Source organism: Tachysurus vachellii, chromosome 26, assembly GCF_030014155.1.
Source record: "Tachysurus vachellii isolate PV-2020 chromosome 26, HZAU_Pvac_v1, whole genome shotgun sequence".
NCBI classification, from domain to species: Eukaryota; Metazoa; Chordata; class Actinopteri; order Siluriformes; family Bagridae; genus Tachysurus; species Tachysurus vachellii.
In genome coordinates, this window is record NC_083485.1 from 11,266,371 (window position 1) to 11,289,548 (window position 23,178).

General features: G+C 36.2%; 2 protein-coding genes and 1 long non-coding RNA gene across 3 annotated transcripts; 1 reads left to right on the plus strand and 2 right to left on the minus strand.

The window, feature by feature from the left end:
• Positions 1-21: 21 nt before the first annotated feature.
• tbx16l (T-box transcription factor 16, like) lies at positions 22-6,758 on the minus strand. The gene is made up of 9 exons (XM_060863638.1): positions 6,610-6,758; positions 6,146-6,287; positions 4,876-4,978; positions 4,124-4,288; positions 3,381-3,527; positions 2,856-2,926; positions 2,694-2,764; positions 1,532-1,766; positions 22-916 (listed from the first exon to the last, which is right to left on the minus strand). Exons 1-9 carry the CDS (start codon positions 6,677-6,679, stop codon positions 424-426), a joined length of 1,497 nt encoding a protein of 498 aa, XP_060719621.1. The 5' UTR covers positions 6,680-6,758; the 3' UTR covers positions 22-423.
• Positions 6,759-9,318: 2,560 nt separating this feature from the next.
• LOC132841048 (uncharacterized) lies at positions 9,319-10,518 on the plus strand. The gene is made up of 2 exons (XR_009647854.1): positions 9,319-9,621; positions 9,802-10,518. It is a non-coding gene; the product is annotated as an uncharacterized LOC132841048 (long non-coding RNA).
• A 1,113-nt stretch (positions 10,519-11,631) lies between these two features.
• On the minus strand, positions 11,632-23,178 carry eral1 (Era-like 12S mitochondrial rRNA chaperone 1). Its single transcript, XM_060863213.1, has 11 exons — positions 22,943-23,178; positions 21,774-21,935; positions 20,923-21,050; positions 19,493-19,570; positions 19,281-19,327; positions 18,934-18,995; positions 18,735-18,847; positions 16,552-16,863; positions 14,639-14,788; positions 14,375-14,455; positions 11,632-12,411 (listed from the first exon to the last, which is right to left on the minus strand). The coding sequence occupies exons 1-11, from the start codon at positions 23,034-23,036 to the stop codon at positions 12,289-12,291; spliced, it is 1,350 nt and encodes a 449-aa protein (XP_060719196.1). The 5' UTR covers positions 23,037-23,178; the 3' UTR covers positions 11,632-12,288.

Sequence of the window (23,178 nt, forward strand, 5' to 3'; positions counted from 1 at the left end):
GCTGTACAAAATTCAGGCCTTGTCCTGTGTGCCCCAACAGCCAGCAAGTCCTTGGTTTCAACTATTTTCACTTCCAGATCAGATCTGATATCTCAAATGGTCAGTACGATTTGTTTTCCTCAGCCATGTCAGTGGTTCTGGCTCTGGCTCCAGTGGTGTCAAGTTCTACTTGTGTTTAATGCAGTTATGATTAAAGATTAAAAAATCACACATCTACAAAAGAAAAACCCTGCAAACTTCAGATAAATAAATGAATATCAAGACTCTCGTTAAAAAAAAAACAAAAAAACATTAACTTTATTCATAACCACAACAACAAAAAATCCCTAGTATATTCACGTTTTATAAAATGGTCAGAGGAAGAAGTTGATGTTTTTTTTGAGTTTATAATGTTCATTATTTCCCAGCAACCCTTTCTCCAGATTATTCCCACAGCTGTGAAAATGCCACTGATTTGGACTCATTGCTCTGCTCTGTGTTTCCATTGAAAGCAGGCCACTCAGTTGTAAGGCCAGTGTATTGCTCAGCGCAAAATGCCACGCCGCAGTCCTGGACAGCTGGGAAAATTGGGGCTTTTTCTTCCCTGCTTGCACCTGAGGCCGTCTGCTCGTGCTGGGGATTAATTTGTAAATCCTTGGCTATCATGCGTTCCCGAATTGTGTTGAAAATGTCAGACAGTGGCTTTGGATTCGAATCCAGGCTCCTAAAGACACTTTCAGGCAGCTGCATTCGGCTGAGTTTGGGCGGCAGACGGAGGGGCTGTTGGAGTTTGGCTTGGTTTGAGTAAATCTGGTGTACGCCTGGGGGCTGGATGTCCAGGCTGTGACATTGCTGCTGCTGCTGCTGCAGCGTAAGCATTCGGTTGCTGAGAGCTTCTGTCAAAGAGCCACACATGTACTGGAGATTGTCATCAGGCCTAGACAAGAAGGGTACAGACACAATTAGATGATGTAAGATTACTTATTAATGAATTAAAATAAATATAAGCAATAAAAATGAATAGTTAATTAATCTTTTATTTCTAAAGGGGTTCTACTAAGGAAACAAAATCAAAGAAAGAATAAATTTCACCCAATTAAATAATTTAAGTCATTCAAGCAAAGAAAATTTTGATTTAAGATTAATGAAATATAATATGAAATGTATTGATTCTTTAATTAGTAATTATATTATTTACATTATAAGAATTATATTTAAACATTTAAAATATAAAATAAATATAAAATTAGATATTTATATATTATATAAATATATCTATGATATATATTATATTATAAATTATGCTATATATCAAATATATCAGTTTATTACCATAATATTTTATTCAACAATTATGTAAACTTTTTCTTTTTATTTTGCAAGAAAGCCATGTAATAACTTATAAAATGATCTTTTGATTAATGAACACTTTACATGTAATTAAATGTAAATAATTAAAGCTAAATTAAGATGATTTATGTAAATAAATAAATAAACAAATAACCACAAAACACATCATCCCACTCTTATTTGTATGACATCATCATCTCACCTCCTAGAGTCTCTGTTCTGGTTGATTATATGCTGGGATTGATGGAGAATGGTGGATTGGCTCCATCCTTCCTGGCCACAAGGTAATCCAGCACATCCACGCTTCATAAATGCTGATAAGAAAGGGATGGAGACAGGCATGGATGTAGCCTTAATGTCTGGTGGACTCACTGCACCAGTGGACTCCACTGAGCTGGAGACTTGTTCATCATCATCAGTTGTGTCCAAATGACTTTCTAAGAAAGGAGAAAAATGATTAGACTCACATTACAGATTCCCTGATAGTTATTGTGTCCTAATTATTTATTTACTTGTTTGTTTGTTCATTTTAATCCTGCATTCTTACAGGGCCCCCTGGTGGCTTAACAGGGTGCTTGCATACAAGTTACAAAATATAATACAACAAATATACAGTATATATATCTCTCTCTTATCTTTTAGGGCAGAAAAAAAATCATTTGAAATTGGTATGCTAAACAAAATATTTCAGTGTTACAAATAAAATAATATACTTCATTTCTTTTATTTTGCATTTACTTTTAAATTGCTCAGTATTTAGTCTAGGAAAAATAGGAAAGACCATGTAAATACCCACTAATTTATTATAATACCAATTTTTTATAATAAATTATTATATAATGTAATAACTAATTTATTACATTATAACAAATGATTATATAATGTAGCAACTAATTTATTCTAATATATTATGTATAATTATAATAATTTATTAAAATTATGTAAATTGCATATATATATATATATATATATATATATATATATATATATATATATATATATATAATTATAAACATCTGAACATCACGTTAAAATGAGGAGTAAAAGATTAGTATTACATAGAACAAATGCAATATAAAGTGAATTACAGTGATAAAGAAATGTTGAAAAAAAGAGTTGACTTTAAATTATATTTATTTTAGGATAATTTATATCCTGGGGATATAATACCCTATATATATATAATACCCTTCAAAACTTTATTGTATTAGTAGAAAACTAAATATATAATATATATATATTGCTTAGTATCAACAATGATATTAAAAAAATCTTTATCCAAAATGTTTACTGTGTAACATATATGTGTGTGTGTGTGTGTGTGTGTGTGTGTGTGTGTGTGTGTGTGTTTTGCTTACAAATACCTTGCTGATTTTGTGTCTTGTTCTGTTGCTGCCCTGAAACTGACCTCTGACTCATATCCTTGTCTCTAAACCTATTTGGGATAAAAGCATAATGATTTCCAATGTCTGTCTTTCCCTTTACAAGCACATTTATTTGTACACATAGTCTTGTAAATCTATCACCTCTTCCTGCTGAGACCGTTGTCACGAAAGCCTTTGGCAAAGGGGTTGTTGTCAATCTTCAGCTTTGTGATCTGGTGGAGAAAAGACAGATGTGTCAACAACTCTGGACGAATGAACACATGTCCAAACAGGCTGAAAAGAATCCATGTAATGACTGTGGACACCTCAACAATACTGACCCATGTACAAGCTTTAAACAATTATAAATACATTACGTTTACTTTGAAGCCAAGTACTCAAGCCATATCTCTGGTCACATGTTAACCACAAGATGGCACTTTGACCGTCATTATTTCTTTATCTCTACAGATGTTTTTGTCTACTCAGAAGTTTTGAAATTTGCTTTTAAATATTAAAACGCAATCATGTTTAAGAGACTATTTCCATTTATTGCTAATGAATAAGTCAGTCTGAACTTGATTTTTAGTACAATTGCTATAAAATTGCAGTTGCTATAAATATAGCCTCTGGTACATCCGCTGCAGTGTGTTAAACAGATTATGAAGGTTGTATAACTGAGGTCACCTCATGGTTCTGGTAGGATGTGACTGCTATGAAGGCTGCCTCTGGGAAGGTAAATCGCAGGTATCCACCACTGTGGCCTTCACACACGTCTGGAGCCTGCACTATATGTAGACGAGGGTGGTATTTGTGCATGGAATGAAGCACCACCTGTTGAAAGTGCAAAAGACATTAATACATGGACTGTGTGGTATTTAAAAATATATAATGTAATATATACTGTAGATGCTGAACTTGTTTATTATTACTATGCATACTTCATATTGTCAGTAAGCAACATACCAAATATGGCTCAGTGTATAAGGTTTGTATTTATTATTTTTTTTCTAGATATTACTTGAAATGTGTCACATTTTACAATCAATGTTATGTCAGATAATATAGTACATTCATAGTCTATATGTTTTCTTTAATTTTATTTCAGACTCTGTTATTAGTTTGTTTATGGAGTCCATAGACTAAACGATGTAATGTGGTGTCCCTCAAGGTTTTGTTTTAAGCCCTTGACTATTCTAACTTTTATATACAACCCCTGAGACATGCAGCTGGAAGACAAACAGCTTAAAGTAAACAGATCAATTCTTAAATATAAGTCTGAGGTCTGACAAGAACACTGTGGCTGATCTCACTTCTGAGTAGTCAGTTTGACATGCAAATAATAATAATAATAATAATAATAATAATAATAATAATAATAATAATAATAATAATAATAATAATAATAATAATAATAATAGTGTGCTCACCAGGCCTTTAGAGTTGAATGTATTGTTGGTGAGCTTGAGTTTATGGAAGGAGATAGGATACTGCATCCACCTTTCTCCTAAAGCAGGTGAGTCTGGATGGATGAAGAGGCGGTTCTGCAGGTGGGGTTCAGACTTGCCACTCATCTCCCAGTGATCTCTGTTCCACTGCAAAGAGGACAATTGAAAACAAAATTTTCTGTTGTTGTTTTTATATAATAATAATAATAATAATAATAATAATAATAATAATAATAATAATAATTTTTTATACTAATATTATTTTTTTATTTTTGTTATTTATTTATTTATTTATTTATTTTAGATGTTTGCAGCTAGTCATTTTAAATACAATAAAATAAAAATATATTAAAAGTGCACATTGTTGGTATTGTGAGTACACAGATTATGGTTATTGCATTAATAATTCAAAATTAAATGAATAGGTAAACAAGATAGAAAAACAAATGTACGAATAAATGAAATAAATATGTATTGACATATATAATGTTTTTAAATGGAGGTATTAAGTTTACGGTAAGGAGCTTGTGTGTGTGTTTGTGTGTGTGTGTGTGTGTGTGTGTGTGTGTGTGTGTGTGTGTGTGTGTGTGTGTGTGTGTGTGTGTGTGTGTGTGTGTGTGTGTGTGTGTGTGTATGTATGTGTATGTGTGTGTTTGTGTTTGTGTTTGTGTGTGTATGTGTGTGTGTGTATGTGTGTGTGTGTGTGTGTGCTGAAGGGAAGGGCTGGGTGTTACCTTGTACTTGTTATTATCAAACTGCACCATGTCCATCATCAGCACATACTTGACTTTGGGGTTCAGCCCCATCACTGTGACTCTGCAGCTGGGAAACATGCGTCTGAAGAAATAAACAAGACAGGAAAAATAAATCATGATTAAAACCGCAAACATGATTCACACTGACACCATTATAATTAGTCTGCAAACTGAACCATGAATGAACAAGATGTATTTTTATTCAAATTTATTAAATGTTGATTCTGAAGCACAGCGCAGACAGCTTTGAACACAAAATATTAAAGTGCAATTATATCATAACAAATTGGAAATATGTTTTACTACACATTATTAAACATGTAATGCAACATGGTTAATTATTAAACATCTGCATTTATAAGTTATAAATATAGCGTTGCTGCCCGGTGTATTAAGGACACCTTGACATGTTCATTTACATAGTTGTTAAAACAAAAGAGGTCAAAAGTGATTCATTTAATGTTTGCATCAGACATTTGACCTTGGCATGGTTGTTGGTGGAGGTTTAGTATTGAAGACACAGACAAACTGATAAGTCTTTAGGATTTATACAGAACGATGCAAAAAAAAAAAAGCAGCTAACAGGAAGGTTATGGTAACTTAAGGTAAAGACTACATACAGCCATGGTGAGCAGAAAAGTATCTCAGAGAACACAACACACTAATCTTCGAGGTTTGGTGGGTTACAACAGCATGAGACTAAAAGTTACACTCCTGTCAGAAACTGGAGGTTACAGGGTGACTGGAAAATTGCATTAATGAACAGTTGTATATATGTAAGCAAATAATTTAATATATGTTTGACTTTTTTCTATTCATGAAAGTCAAATTGTTGTCCATTTCAGTGTTATAAATATGAGATTAAAAAAATTTAAGAAATGTTGTGGGAATCTTCATAAATCTTAAAATGACCATACAACGCTTATGGCGCCACTTGTGTTTTTGAGAAAATACATTTTTAGAGATTTTTATTTAATAGTTTTACCTCCACTGAATTTTTTGTGTCCGTGGATAATTTTAATATTTTTCAGCAACTTTTTTCTTTTGTAAATCTTTACCGAAGTGGGCCTATAATTATTTGGATAGCATTATTAATAAAGAAAACTCTGAGATTCACCATTGGATTTTTTAAATAAATACTTTGTATTTTTGCATCTAAACTGTAGAGAAAATTCCTTCTAACCTCAACATGACCTAGTACTAGAAATTCTAAGGTACAAACACAACCGCTTCAGATTAGATTAGTTACCTGCCCGTTTTAGTGATGAGCATCTCAGTGCCGACGCTGTTAAATTTCTCCCACAGTTCTCGGCCCTGTAGCGCTGCATGAACTGGAAGCGACATCAACTCTGCTTCACTACAGCTTGACCGGCAACCCGGATTCATCTGTCCTGTTCAAATAAAAGAAAATTATTTGGGGGGGGGAAAACAGACGTACTCTATGTTTTATGTCCTATGTTTAGTCTGAGTTCTGCTGGTGGAAACCTCACTGATGAACCTTAACCACAACATTCAGAAATACATTTTCAGATGTTCTGCCATTTAGTTACAAACATAAAAATCAAAATATTATGTCTGCAGGACCATGATACGATATATAAGACAAAACAAAAGTGTACAATGTGTGATGTTTACAACAAGAGTAAAAACACTGCTAGATTTTTCAGCACTTATAAAAGGTGTCTATAATCTTCAAGAATGTTCCTCACTTACCTTGTGGATAGCATCCATAGCTCTTGGTCAGGGGATTGAGTGAATAAGGGTAGTCCTCATGGACATACATGGCCTTGAAGCTGGAGTCTCTGACCACTCTGGATTGTGTGTGCAGCAGTCAGCTGTGGAGATATGATGTGATTTGATGTGATGGAGCTCTTCCCAGGTGAACACCCACCCTCTTCTCATGGGAAAAAGGTGTGTCTGTTGGCCAGAACATCAATACCAAGATCTTTGATCTGCTTCACAGTTTAGGACCCGTCTAGGTCATGGAGGTGTCTGGGAACTCACTTTCTTGTTTTTAGGGAGAAGGGGGAACCTCACTTCAGAAGCTTAAGAGTCTCTTCAGCCCCAACAAATGCCTCATGAGGTGCTAATCACCCAAGCAGTTTGTCCTCTTAGTGCAGGAAGCTAGGTGCTGTCCACAGCACTTTATTAGCTCTGAGTAAAGCGTCCTTTTGGCCTGTTCTCAGATCAGCCATCCCAGGCCAAGTCCTACATTTACACATTCCATACCCAATGTCAAGCTTGACCTGGGACCAACAACAGCACAACTTCGACCAAAAGCCTATTTATTGCATAGGCCTAGACAGGAGGCCTTCAAGAAATACTTTCAAATGGTAGGAAGTGTGGATAGTGACATGTGAAACAACCATGTCAAAAACACTAATCCACCAATTCAAACTCCTGATGTTTATTCACAAGTAATAAAACCAGTCATTGGACTTTCATTCAAACATAAGGATTACATTGTTAAAAATACCAGCAGGAGAGATATTAGTATACCAAATATTCTAACTTTTATTTTCTTAAACTCGTTGTTGTTGTAATGACCAAACCCTGGCTAGTGTTTAGTGCCAAGTTAAAACAAGTTGTCCAAAAGGTCACAAGATTATTAAATTTACATTTGCAGTAATTATTGAAAATGTAAAATTATTGTGATTTTCATCTTAAAATAATTTAATTTCAGTTTAGGACTAAAAGTGTTTAAGGAAAGGTATATTTCAATTAACCCTGATTCAGTATAGTATATAACTGGTCATGCCATCATTTATTAAAGGAAGATTGGAACTGGTGGGAGATTGCCCCTCTCAACCGGGTACAAACTGAATAATGAACACACATTTCCAGATACAATAATTTATCATAGCCATTCAATCAACATACATGTTTTGGAACAGCGGGTGAAACCACAGAGCCCAGAGAAACCCATGTGAACATAGTGTAACACAATGTAAATGCCACACAGATAATATTTTTCAATACATCTGAGGTAGGTTTAATTTATACCAGCTACTATATTAAATTACTAGCAGTACATGATTAAAGGTTAAGATGGTCTTGTCCATTTGTCCACATGTCCTCACACAGGCCAATAGGAATCTTTTTTTCAGTGTAAGTGATCTCTGTTTCATGGAAAACGTTCATCAATTTAATCAAGCAGATAAAGTAGCAGTGCCAGTGTTGGTGCGTTCTGGTGTGACTCTGATAGGACTCTCCTCTTGCTTATCTGCCTGGCCCATATCTGTCCATCCCCACTCACCCCACCCAAGCTGATGAGCCTGCAGCCACCAAATGCAACTGGGGTCACTCCCAATGTCAGCGTATAGTCCTGCTAATGCAGGACTCAGAGATATGTGTTGATCTGGGATCAGGTTGAGTTTACGAGTAACTGTAAAGAGGAACATAAGGAGAAACTCGTGTTAACACACTTTACACTAAACGGTTTGTTCAGTACGTTATAGCCTTTATTGTTATATACTATGAGTTCTACATTACTTGAACTTTATGTGAAATTGAATTGAAATAACGTGGCAATTTAAATATTTAAAATTTAAAACGTAATATTTTAAATATGCCCTGCGATGGGTTGGCACTCTGTCCAGGGTGTATCCTGCCTTGATGCCCGATGACGCCTGAGATAGGCACAGGCTCCCCGTGACCCGAGGTAGTTCGGATAAGCGGTAGAAAATGAATGAATGAATGAATGAATATTTTAAATAGACAATTAATGGCTTTGATATACAAAGTACTGAGCATTAATATTTAACATTAAATGTTAAACTCACATCTTAAAATATTTAGGCATCTGTATAAGAACTTTTGATTTTAGACAACTTCCTGTGACTGCAGTTTACAGCTTCAATTGTGTCCATTCAGTGTTGTGTCAATAAAATAAAACAACAATAAAATGAAAGAAAAGATTCTTGGGTTCCTCAAAGGGCTCTACATCGTGTCATGTTTTCTCATTGTGAAAAACTCTATAGGGATCTATGTAGAACCTTTAGGGACTTTAGGGACCAAAAGGTGACAATAGAAAAGAACTCACAAACTCCTAAATGTTCTTGATCAGACTGTAAAGCAGCCCCTGAGGAACCTTTGTGAATCTCACTATACATTCAGTTTAAGGTTAAAAAAACATTTATATAAAGAGTGAAGAAAATGCATATATTATATAAAGAATTAAAAAAATGAAAAAAATTCCTGCTTTCATGTTTCAAAGACATAAGCTGACTGAAAAAAAAATAGAACGTGTAAATTTCGTTCTGAAGGAAGAAAAAAAAATCAGCTTTGGCGCTCAAACATGTAAAAGACAAACATCTAATAAACTGACTCGTTAGGTTCCAACTTTTTTTGGTCCAATTCCAGGTTTAACTGGAGCGATATGAAGGCGTGTCGTTCCACATGTAAAGGCACTCTAAAGTCAGAAGTTTACTGTTCAAGGGTTGATAGAGAAAAGGAATTTGATTGGTTGAAAGGCGAGAAAGGAGAGCCCAGATAAGAGTGAGACAACCCTCGTGTCATCACCATATGCAAATGAGTAAAGGTCATTAAAACACTGAGGGAAGGGGGCTATCTGACAGAACTCTAGGTCACTGGACAGAACGGAGACACCAAGCCTGAAGACAAATAAAAAAGAAAGAGAAGACGACAGGGAAGGTGTCAAGTGAGTGTAGTTAAGCTGAGTGTTAACACCTACTTCAAGGGGACTCAAAAACAAGTGACCTCAAGGTGAGTAAAGCAGCTAGAAGAAGTGAACAACCATGTGTCAGTTTTGGCAGCCAATTAAACTGTTGATAAACTGAGATGCAAGGATGTAAGAGCTCAAAGCTTTGGAATGAGGGTTTTCTTACTGTAAAAAGGACAATTTGAGTTAGCAAAGATACTAAGTTTGTTTGTTTTTTTTCACAGGAATCGTCTAGACATTTCTCACACTAAGACTCTTGAGATCTTGTATTGTCTTCTGGACAGGATATCATCATATACTGTAAGTTCATTATGGAGACACTACAGTATAGATGATGTACTATCCAGGGTGGCATTCATCCTTCTGTGGGATAACTAACACACACACAGACACACACACACACACACAAACACACACACAGTCTGTGAATGAGGGAGGCGATTAAACCGTTACCATTACTGAGTTTAGTAATGGTAAGGGTTCTCTTGCCTTTTCTCGCTGGCATCAACCATTAAAAACAACGAAAGGAATTAACTTTAATATGAATATTATGTGAATTTGTATAAAATATATTTGCACAATATTGCCATAACAACATTGTACTTCTTTCTTCTTCTTTCATTATATATGTATATATTTATTGTAACACAGAGCTAGACCATAAACAGTATTCTTATAAATTTGTAATCAATCATGCATTTACAAAGTTCGGTATTTATGATTAAATTGTCATAAAAATAGTGTGTCGATATAGTAACTACTTTCAGTGTATAAATGTATTATGCCTTGTTGAATCAATTTATTATTCTCATGTTGTATTTGGTGCCTTAAGGAAGGATTTGGCAATGTTGACCGAGTCAAAATAATAGCAAATATTACATGCTAAGAATGTAATCTATATTGTATGTACTAGGGAACAATAAAAATATCCACCTGCATCAGTAACTTTCCACATTCGTAATCCATATTTTATTTACACACAATATACAGTGTAATATTTTTCCAGAAATCTTTTTTTTAATGGCCTTATTGTAAGTGACCTCAAATAACTCAGCAAGAAAAAAAAACACACAGAGAAAGAGAGAGAGAGAGAGAGAGAGAGAGAGAGAGAGAGAGAGAGAGAGAGAGAGAGAGAGAGAGAGAGAGAGAGAGAGAGAGAGAGAGAGAGAGAAAAACCTAGCTTTGGGCTAGCTTATCTATGAATTAGCGATCCATCACCATGGCCTGGATAAGAAGCGACTGCCTGCCAGGTTCAAACACAGGGGAGGATACAAGAACAAATGCATCCCGGCCATTTTGTGCCTATTTTAGGGGCAGGTTAGAGCTCCATTAGAGAGGTAATGTAGCCCTGTGGGGCTGCGCCTTTAGTTTAAGCTCCAGCAGCTGTGAAAGACAAGCAGGGACTATGAGACTGGGAGGGACAAATATGAGCTGGCAAGGAGATAAATAAAAACCTTTGTTGCCCATAAATAACTGCAGGGTACAGCTGGTAATATAACAATGGGATATCTGGGATATTACATTATATTAACATCATTATACAATTTTATGAGCATCATGGGCAATAATCAGGAGATGGGGATTTTACGACTACACTGTACACATAACTGACTGGAAGTTGAAATGTATTCCGGTACCAAATCTTTCATTTTCCATATTCAGGACATTCCACAATATTCAGCAAAAGTTCAGCCAATAAAAACACGCTGCCCAAAAACCATTTAACCGAAGAAGCTGCTCTGTTAAATGCAAGAACATTTCACTACTTTTTTTATAATACTCGAAATAATGACTTTGTGGTAAATGTCTGGTTTTATTATTTATTTTATGTTTTATTTATGTACTCATTAGAGTAATGTCCTGCTGACAGGACAGACTTTTCATTAATAAATTGTTTTGTTTTTTTAAATATATAATTATATTTGTATGCAATTACATAAAGCAAACTAAATAAAAATGAAAGATTTTTACCTTTTAAAATAGATTTTATATATAAAAGTATATAAAATATATAAAAATAAATGAATTAAAAGCTCAATTTTTCTTTTTTTATCATTGTATTTATTTTTGCTTGTTTTTGTGACCCACCGAGCCCTGGCGTTTGACTAAAGACATGAATACTGAAGACATCTTCACTTCATGTGGAATGATATTTTTGCCATATCAGCCATCCCTTATTACAGTTTTATTATACATTAAAATAGAGAAGTTCAATTACAAATCAATAATGTGGACAAACTAACAAGCACGATGACTGAAAGACTCAGCTGAAATAGAATCTGGGGTCAAAACCAGGTCTGGATAAGGAACTGAAAGCATTAGAGCCAAAAGTTCCCCGTAAAGTGTCTCAACTCTGCTTGAACCTCATCAGCAATTCCGACCGGGACACGTTTTCAGCCGTTCTGGAACAATGCTGATTTATTCATGATGTATCCCGCTGCTAAAATGAGATTCTGAATAAAGACCTTACTAATAATAAATAGACTCGGGGCTAAAGTCCTAGGACACTGCAACAGCAGCTTGAGTTCAGAAGGCAGGCTCTGTCTCAATGTGACTGTTACACACAGAGCTGTGTGAGAGATAAGACAGTTCACATGTTGTCCATGAGACAAACTGAAGCCTCTCATTTGTTGCCTCGTCTTTGTTCAAGTTTGGATGTTTTTGCAGATCTCAAGGCAAATTCACCAAACAAAAATTTGTACATCAGAGCTTCAGTTCTTCAGAGTGGCGGATATTTTCAGCCGTACATCACACATGAAAGCATTTGTAAGGTCCAGTCCTGCTTCCTGGGCTACTCGTGCTATCAGCTGCCCCCCAGGACCAATCACCATTTTCTGTTTAAAATAAAACAGAGAGAAAGAGGCTATAAGATCACAAGCATGATTTCAACTTATTAAAAATGCATGAATCTGCTTTTTAAAAAAACAGGATTCGGATTAATATTAAATACAATTAATTAATTAATTAAATACAAGTCAAATGAAAAAAAAAAAATAAAAGATTTGACTCCAGATTAATGAATTACTGGAACAGTTGCACTGAACAAAATGGAGATTATGTAGAAAAATGATAAAATGGTGACTTTTACACTCTAATTTTGCTTCGTTTACATTCATAAACTTATCCTATAATTTACAGTATAATAGTTACATAAATTACACCATGGCAAGTGTTTTATTATAATCAAAAACATACATTCAATATCAGTCCCTCCAAGAATAAAAAAAATAAATAATAAATGTTTTTTTAATGCATGATTTTGTTACTGTTAATACAAACTACTTGATTTAGTGAAATTGCAAGCACAGAATTCTTCTTTTAAACTCCAACCATTAAAAGACACACGTAAACAGAAGAGAGTTTTGGCTAAATTTGTGCTGTAATGCTATAACACGACGCATCTTGGTCCAAATCTCCAAAACATCTGCGGAAGTTGTGAGAAATTGCAAGCTTCACCAAATACCTGGTAGTTTGTTCGATTTTGCGTTTATTTCTACTATTGCAAAATCATGAAATCCTTGAGGAACTGATACAAAACAGAGAGATTAAAGTAAAGGAGTATGAGGAATGTTAAATCAGAAAGCTTGCTAGTTAACGAACCTGACATAAGTGTCAGTGTGTATAAGGAGTAAAACAAAATAATGCCATGTTGAAGCTTACATTTTTAATAACAGCACCTCATAATGTGTTTTATTCCCTTTTCTATGACAGTAATTAATGAAAAACAACAAACCATCCTTCTTTTTGTATCCCTTTGTAATGACATTTAATCTTGTGGAACATCCGGGAGCCAAATTAGCTCCTGTTACACATCCACCTACAAACATTATTTGGAAAACTGTTTGTCGTTACACTTTTCCTGTGATGCTGAAAATGGAGACTCCTTTTGCACATATTAAATACTGTTTCCTTACAGAAAGTCACCACAATATCAAGAATTACACGTAACACAGTTGAAACATATGTTTATAACTAAGCAGTGAGTGAGCTGCTAACGATTAACCATGATTAATATAAACCTAATGATTTGCCCCCAGGTGGTCCAGTGGCAGGATCCCACGCTCTCATTGCCGCAGCCCGGGTTCGATTCCCAGGCAGGGCGCAAACCCAGCCACTAAAGAGTCTCAGTTCCGGTCCCAAGCCCGGATCAAATGGGAGGGTTGCGTCAGGAAGGGAATCGAGCATAAAACATGTGCCAAAACTAATATGCGGACCACGTGGTCTGCTGTGGTGACCAGGAACAGGGAACAGCCCAAGGAGGAAAAAATAAATAAATAAAATAAAAATAGGAAAAAAAAAAAAAGTAATACTAATAATTAAAAATAAATAAATAAATAAAATAAATATATATATACACACATATACATACATACATACATATACATACACACACACACATACACATATATATATGTATATATATTAATAAGTGAATTATTTAAACATTTCTCTCATTGCTGTAAGTTTTCTGACTATCCTGTGGTTGTTTTTACTTCCCGGACTGTCTTTTTGTATTTAATTTAATTTCAGCTGGCAGGCATAATGGAGCGAGAAAGTAAGCAATTATTTGATATTCATAGAATAGCACCTCCCATAAACTTTGGGTCCAGCGCTAATGAAATGAAAGAGTCTGGCTGCTTACATTACAGCTTCCTCCATCAGAGGTTTGTAAAAAAGCGAAAACACGATACACGAAAGCAAATCTAGGTACGAATATGGTTTTCTACCAAATGCTCTAGGTGTTTATTCAAAGTTAAGACCATTTCAAAATAGGGTTTTTAGAGTTGAAAATCTCACCATATGGCTGTCCTTCTTCACATACAGTTTGACAGAGATGTCCAAATTGCCATCGTCTGTTTCCTTCCAGAGTTCAATGTTCTGGGAAACGGAGAATAGAGCTTACATGTTACAGTAATAAATAAAAAAAACCTCAGTGTTCAGCAGGAACAAAAGCTTTGTAAATGGAGGGGGGAAAAAGACTGCAGAGGAAGAGAAGAAAAGAAAAGTGTATGTGTGTGTGTGTGTGTACAGATAAACGTGTGTTTCTCGCGTGTGCACTACCTGAGTCAGTGTGTAAGGAACCTCCTGAGGAAGATACTCCAGTAGTTTCTCTCGGATGATGTTGGTGCAGATGTCCTCTGGGCTCTGATCTGTGAGAACCGCACTGTGGTAGTGCCATGACCCGGGCTTCGCCTCAACCATCAGGTAACTCTGAAAAGATCCAGACGGATTTCTATAATAAGCACATCCTTATTCACAGTAGGGTGAAATATTGACATACCAAACATATCAATATTGTAATAAATTATCTTAATTTTTTAACTTAAATCTAACTAATTTTTAACCAATATTTAACTTTTTTTTTTTTTTTTTATTAAAGCAGTTTACATAGTAATTGTTCAGTGGCACAAACACTTTCAAAGATTTTACTTTTTCTACCCAGTAATTCCCATCCCAAAATAATAACCTTAAATAAATATTTTATTTATGTATTTAGTCTCAAAATAAGTCAATATAGGGTCCTAAATTCTAAGGAAATGTTGAATGTTTTCTGTTTTTCGGAACATGATTAGGCAACTGATCCATGATAATTATGATGGTGATGATGATGATGATGCGGGTGGATTAGAAACATCCTCCTTCTGTTTATTAGTGTTCCAAAAGCCAAAGCATGTTCTTTATCTTTAGATATTCAGCCAGAATTAATAATAGCAAAAAAAAAAAAAAAAAAATTCATTAAAAAAGCTCTTCCTGCAGATGGCAAAGCTGCCTTGAAGGTACTGGCAGTAGTGTTGCATTTCACAAAGATTTTATAAATGACATTATAATTGCTTAATAAATAAGATATTTAATGAAATGTATTTTTTTTTAAATCACATTTCATTAAATATCTTATTTATTTCTTTATTAATACATCATTTATTTATTTACTTATAATATTTTTTTGGCTTGAATATTAAGCAATTATAATGTCATTTATAAAATCTTTGTGAAATGCAACACTACTGCCAGTACCTTCAAGGCAGCTTTGCCAACTGCAGGAAGACCTTTTTTAATGAATTCTTTTTTTTTAAATTATTGCTATTATTAATTCTGGCTGAATGATAAGGAAATGATAGGACATGCTGCTGCTGTTAAATCTGAGAATCTTGTTACTGGATGTTGCCAGATCCTCTCCAGCTCCCTCAGCATGGACCAGCACAACAAACCGTTTATATATTACAAAAAAATAGCTGACAACCAACCAAAAAGTGGAACAAACAAACATAAATGATCATGGTAATAATTTGGGCAGTGTGATAGAAAGGAAAATTTATATACGTGTGTCACTCAACAGGATTTCTTTGAATAATAGCTCCACAAGAAGTGCAGCTGTTAGTTTAATTACACGCTCGGTTAGTGATGTGGCAGCACTGCTACTCCTTACATCAGGCAGACTGAAAGTACTTTGACTACAATCTAATTCATTAGCAGAGTGGTGCTGATAAACACTACTACTGATAAACTTCATTCCACTGGACGTTTTCATGCTGCTAATCATTTTGATTAAAAAAAAACAGACTATTTTCTTCACGTTTACACGTTTACGACGAACTGTAACGAAAGCTGATTATCAGTATACATGTCCGGGAATAATCTAAATATCTTCGGATTATTACGATCAGGTTATTTATCAGAGGTCCCTCACAAGGTCCTATATAAGATTTCTTGAAATTTGATGTGACTGATTACACGAAGGCTTTAATTATCTGCAAAAAATCAGATTATGATTAAAGTTTTTTTTTTTTTAATATTAGACCAGAAAAAAAGTATGGCACATTTTAATAACATAAGACAAGCTCATTTATAACTGAATTACTCAAGAGTTCTTTGAGTTCAATTCTGGCACTCAATTTTTCAGGCAACGTCGACCTTTTATCTTTCACACAATCGTGTGACCCAGTTCAAAGATATTCGATATCCATGGTGTCTACCTTCAGCGTTTGCACGTCCTCGCCGTCTGTAGCACACATCATGAACACGTCCTTGAAGTGTTTCCAGCCTTTACGACTCTTCAGGGCTCTCAGCTGCTCTCTGCTCAGACCTTTCACTAGCTGACTGTCTGGATTTGACATTTGCTCTTCTCCGTCCTGTAGACCTGGCGTCTTTTCCGTTTCCCTCTCCCGTGTTTCCTTTTGGATTGGTTTGACTAATCTGCGCACGTTCAGCTTCTTGCCGTTCACGATGCCCTCTGTCAGTTCTGCGGTAATGTCCAGCAGCAAGGGTTTGTTCTTTAGGAGGTCCACCTGTATGTGTGTGAGAAGCATGCTCAAGCAAAACAGAACACATCATAATAACACAACAGAACACACCAAGAACAGAACATAACACATCACATCGTAACACAAGGTATCACTCTCACTCTCACTCACTCATTTTCTACCGCTTATCCGAACTACCTCGGGTCACGGGGAGCCTGTGCCTATCTCAGGCGTCATCGGGCATCAAGGCAGGATACACCCTGGACGGAGTGCCAACCCATCACAGGGCACACACACACTCTCATTCACTCATGCAATCACACACTATGAACAATTTTCCAGAGATGCCAATCAACCTACCATGCATGTCTTTGGACCGGGTGAGGAAACCGGAGTACCCGGAGGAAACCCCCGAGGCACGGGGAAAACATGCAAACTCCACACACACAAGGTGGAGGGGGGAATTGAACCCCCAACCCTGGAGGTGTGAGGCGAACGTGCTAACTACTAAGCCACTGTGCCCCCGTACACAAGGTATCATAATACATCAAATAGATCAGAAGACATAGCCCCAGATAGGCTAACGATATTAGATTCATTCTGACTTCTACCTATGTTCTGTTTCTGCAATCATAAAGATTGTTTTTTGCTCATGCCAGGACTCTTATGCACTATAAGCTCAAGTGGTTAAAGTTCTGGAGAAGTTGTGGCTTAAGCGATTAAGGCTCTGGGTTGTTGATCGTAGGATCAGGGTTCAAGCCCCAGCACTGCCAAGCTGTCAGTATTGGGCCATTCAGCAAGGCCCCAGGCAGAGGCACTGTATCATGGCTGACTCTGCGCTCAGAACCTCACAACCTTGGGATAAAAATGGAATATGTGAGGGAAGAACTTCATGAGAGATGTGAAGGAAGAACTTCATGAGAGATGTGAAGGAAGAACTTCATGAGAGATGTGAAGGAAGAACTTCATGAGAGATGTGAGGGAAGAACTTCATGAGAGATGTGAGGGAAGAACTTCATGAGAGATGTGAGGGAAGAACTTCATGAGAGATGTGAGGGAAGAACTTCATGAGAGATGTGAAGGAAGAACTTCATGAGAGATGTGAGGGAAGAACTTCATGAGAGATGTGAGGGAAGAACTTCATGAGAGATGTGAGGGAAGAACTTCATGAGAGATGTGAGGGAAGAACTTCATGAGAGATGTGAAGGAAGAACTTCATGAGAGATGTGAAGGAAGAACTTCATGAGAGATGTGAAGGAAGAACTTCATGAGAGATGTGAAGGAAGAACTTCATGAGAGATGTGAAGGAAGAACTTCATGAGAGATGTGAAGGAAGAACTTCATGAGAGATGTGAAGGAAGAACTTCATGAGAGATGTGAGGGAAGAACTTCATGAGAGATGTGAGGGAAGAACTTCATGAGAGATGTGAGGGAAGAACTTCATGAGAGATGTGAGGGAAGAACTTCATGAGAGATGTGAAGGAAGAACTTCATGAGAGATGTGAAGGAAGAACTTCATGAGAGATGTGAAGGAAGAACTTCATGAGAGATGTGAGGGAAGAACTTCATGAGAGATGTGAGGGAAGAACTTCATGAGAGATGTGAGGGAAGAACTTCATGAGAGATGTGAGGGAAGAACTTCATGAGAGATGTGAAGGAAGAACTTCATGAGAGATGTGAACTTCACTGTGACAGATAAAGGCGTCTCATACTGTGTATCCTGTACTTAAGCTTGTCCAGGGTCATCTGGGAAAACCCAGCAGATGTCAGTAATAAAGACGAGTTTCAGGTTCTGTCCAGGCAGTAAAATACTTTAGCATCTCAAGTTTCCAAACCCAAAAAAACAGTGTTGTGTATATTTATACGTGAACAAATGCTAAACTGGACCAGTGAGCCATCTGCTATAATGAGGTTACCTTATTGAGGACGAGGACAGCAGGAATATGTGCATTCAGGGACAGACACTTCAGCACCTCAAAGTCCAAACTACTGCGAGTCCACTTGTCTGAGACGTCCACCAACACCACCACTGAAGATTGAAGCAGACAGAATGAGTATTTATGATTTATATGGCTGTGGCCTTATTGGGATCAGTAAAAGGAGTCCAGACGTTACCTAGATCGGCTTGTCGTAACGATTTCAGTGGATCCACAAGAAAAGTCTTTTCCAGCTGATGTCTGTAGAAAAGTCAAATTAGATGGGGATTGTATTAATGAAAAATTAAATAATTAAATTAAATAATTATTAATAAAAAAAAAAATTCTGTAAAATTGTTTATTAAGGTCTAGATAGTCAACTAGTCAAGTCCAAAATCTCTAGTTTTGTGATTAAAGAGACTACATACTTATACAATGACTCTTATAAGAACAGGATCTCTCAAAAACATCTCTCAGAAAAGCTTAAAAATGAGCTCAAGCTATCAAACATCAGATCTCATTCAAAAGCATTTTTAAAAAATGTACCTTTTAGCTTTAGATGGAGTAGTGAGACCAGGCGTATCCAGGAGAATCTGGAATTTCAAAAAAAAAAGAAAGAAAACCCAACAATAGACTCTATTAAAGAAATCCATTTTTTAGCTGTTTCATTCTGGTGAAACAGGATCATTGTTTTAAAATGTCATCGTATTTAGATTAAGGATTATGATTGTTAGGAGCAAATTGGGAAAATCACTTACGATTTGTGTATCGTCCTCTGTGATCACTCCGAGTGCACGAGATCTTGTAGTATGCACTTTTTTAGAAGCTGCAAACAGCTGTTTTCAAAGGACAAAAACATAAGAATAAACGCTAATAAACCGTAAAAAAATTTAAAAAAAAAAATTTATAATAATAATATTTTATATATACATATATATTGATGCTGTCGGGCGGAAACCTCGTATGTCCAAATTTGGTCAATTTCATATTTTTTCACATATCGATGCTATTGGTCAGTCCCCACGTGGGTCTGTTATTTTTACAAGTTATTAACCAATCTAAAGTCTTGAAAATAGCTTGAGCGCAAATCTCATAACTCCATTGGACACTTCAACTGTCCACCTCTTCCTCACTCCGCGGGAGAGATTCGTGCCATATTTCTCCTTAATAAGAGTCGCAATGAATCAACACGTCTTCTGAGGTAAATGTCTTCAAAACACTGGGCTGATGCGATGATATGTACGATGATATGTACATACATACATTGTTTGTGTACATACATACATACATACATACATACACTAGATATATATATATATATATATATATATATATATATATATATATATATATATATATATATATATATATATATATATATATATATATATATATATATATACACATATACAGGGTTCCCACTCTTTTTCAGAGATCATTTTCCAGGACTTTTCCAGGACATTTCAAATTTAGCAAAAAAAAGACAAGGCTCACAAATTCGCGGCCTAAAGTAATATGTTCTTCTCTCCAGAAGTCTTAAAAACAATGTACACTTTATGGCTATTAATTACTTAACTATACTTTTAAAGACAATTTGTCATGTGAATGAAATTTCAACATTTATAAAATAAAAAGACGGCACATATTAATACCCTTTCCTTTCTCAGGCCAATGCCGTCATGCATGCTTTAGTTTGCTGTGCATTCCCCTTGCACATGATATTCAGATTAACAAGGTTAATATAACCTGCTTACCCGTCACCATTTGCTGAAAACATTTGAGCACTTAAACCATTCTTAGTACCTGAAACCGCCAACACAAGACAGTGTCATCCGTCACAGCGAGATTAAACAGTATAACAAAAAACCCGTCAAAACTCAGCGTCCCTGAACAGAGCGCTTTCTGTTACTAATTGTTTCGACCAGTTGTAAACTGTTCTTTAAATGATCAAGAATATTTAAAAATAATAATTTTCCAGGACAAGATTTTTTCCAGGACAATTTATGTTTTCTCTCATTTTCCATGTGTTTTCCAGGACTGGAATATTGGTCATTCATTTTCCAGGATTTCCAGGTTTTCCAGGACGCGTGGGAACCATGATATATACATACATATACATATATATATATATATATATATAATATATATCTCAGATCAAGCAAGTAACTAAAGATTATAAGAACCATACCTTTTTGCCCAGGAGCTGGTTAGTCAGTGTTGATTTCCCAGCATTTGGAGCACCAATTATAGCCACTTTTAAAACCTTTGGATTTTCTGGTTGATCTGGATCTTTCAGCATTAGGGAAAAGTGCTCAACTACCAAAAGACAATTAAGACAATATTAATTATATTATACTGATCATATTATTAATTAGGAATATATACATATATGCATATGGATGGACGGATGAATTGTAATGGGATAATGTATATGCATGATATTTAACAGGATGATAGACGGACGGATAACGAACGGATGATGTTTAGTGATTCGATGGAGGGATGAATGGATGAATAAAGGATTTCACATGAAAAATGTCATAATGACACATGAGCCAAGTGCAACATAGTGCAAAAGTGGGTAGAACATAGAAAACAAATGGATGTGGATCCATTTGATCGTTTGTGTGGAGGAAAAAATGTAAAATACATTCAAAACGTCAGTCTGCAACGAGACAACAAAACAAAATATACAGCAAAACCAGTCAGATCTGGAAACGCTGAGTGAATCCGACGCAGTCGTAAAGACAAAGCTCAGGTATAATGTAATTAGAGAATGCATTTCACCAATTCACAAAAGGAGATGTGGAAATTATTTTCTTTTTCTTTTAAGAAGCAAGTAAGAAGCATCTGTGCCACTTTAGATATACGTGACTTCTGGTGCAAACTTTTGCACTCAATTGTAAACACACTTACATTACATTACAGTGCACGAGACCACCATGGTGGAAAACATCAAACAGGTCGCAGTGTGAATTCAGTGAGAACAAACACCTGTGTTTTTAGAGGCGGCAGACTGGATATGAGGGACAGGATTACCTCTGTCCTGTGGAACAGCAGCGTGAGACAGGGAGCCTGCTGGATTCTCTGATAACCCGAGCCTACTTTCTTTCCGTAGTCTGTCCAGAAAAACATCGGTGGAGATGAAACAGGTAGGAATACAGCGAAGTACAGCGTTCCTCGCTGCATAAACACGTCGAGCTGAACAAGAGAAGAATTACAGAGAAGTCAGAAACCAATAATTCAATTCAAAACTCAAGCAACCATTATTTGGATTTGTACAACACTGTTCACTATTAAACCTTCTTAGCAAACAGAACATTTAAAACAAAAGGCACAAAGAAAATGGAAAACATCAAACATATTATATTTCATGCCAATCCTGATAATGATGGTGACAGGATCAGATTGTTCATCAGTAATAAGATCAGAATAACTGATACATGTAAAAATCTACAGCAGAATATTTGTGTATGTTAATGAGAATGTGACTTTCTGTAAACAGTAAGTAATATACTATATTCCAGTGTTTAGTGTGTTGTGCTCTCTCTCTCTCTCACTCACACACCACACACTCATTCTCACACACACACACACCTCTCTCTCTCTCTCACACACACACACCTCTCTCTCTCTCTCTCTCTCTCTCTCACACACACACACACACACACACCTCTCTCTCTCACACACACACACCTCTCTCTCTCTCACACACCTCTCTCTCTCTCTCACACACACACCTCTCTCTCACACACACCTCTCTCACACACACCTCTCTCACACACACACCTCTCTCTCTCTCTCGCTCTCTCACACACACACACACACCTCTCTCTCTCACACACACACACCTCTCTCTCTCACACACACACACCTCTCTCTCTCACACACACACACCTCTCTCTCTCACACACACACCTCTCTCTCTCACACACACACCTCTCTCTCTCACACACACACCTCTCTCTCGCTCTATCTCTCACACACACACACCACTGTCTCTGTCACACACACACACACACCACTCTCTCTCTCACACACACACCATTCTCTCTCTCTCTCACACACACACACACACACACACACACACACACACTCACTCACTCACTCACTCACTCACACACTCACACACACACACACACACACACACACACACACACACACACACACACACACACACACACACACACACACACACACACACACACCTGTACTTAGACGAACTGGCGCAGTTTCCAAAGACGCAAACAAACTGGAAAAGCTCAAAGTCCTACACAACGACTCGCACATGCGCAGAGCCATCTTTTACAACCGACTTCTATTTTCAGACGAGAACAATTGTAATCTTTGTACATAAAAAGTCGCAGAGTTACACAGACAAGGTGATTAGACTGTATACATTTGCGTACACATGCACACAGGGCGCAGCCATAATGCTCCTGTC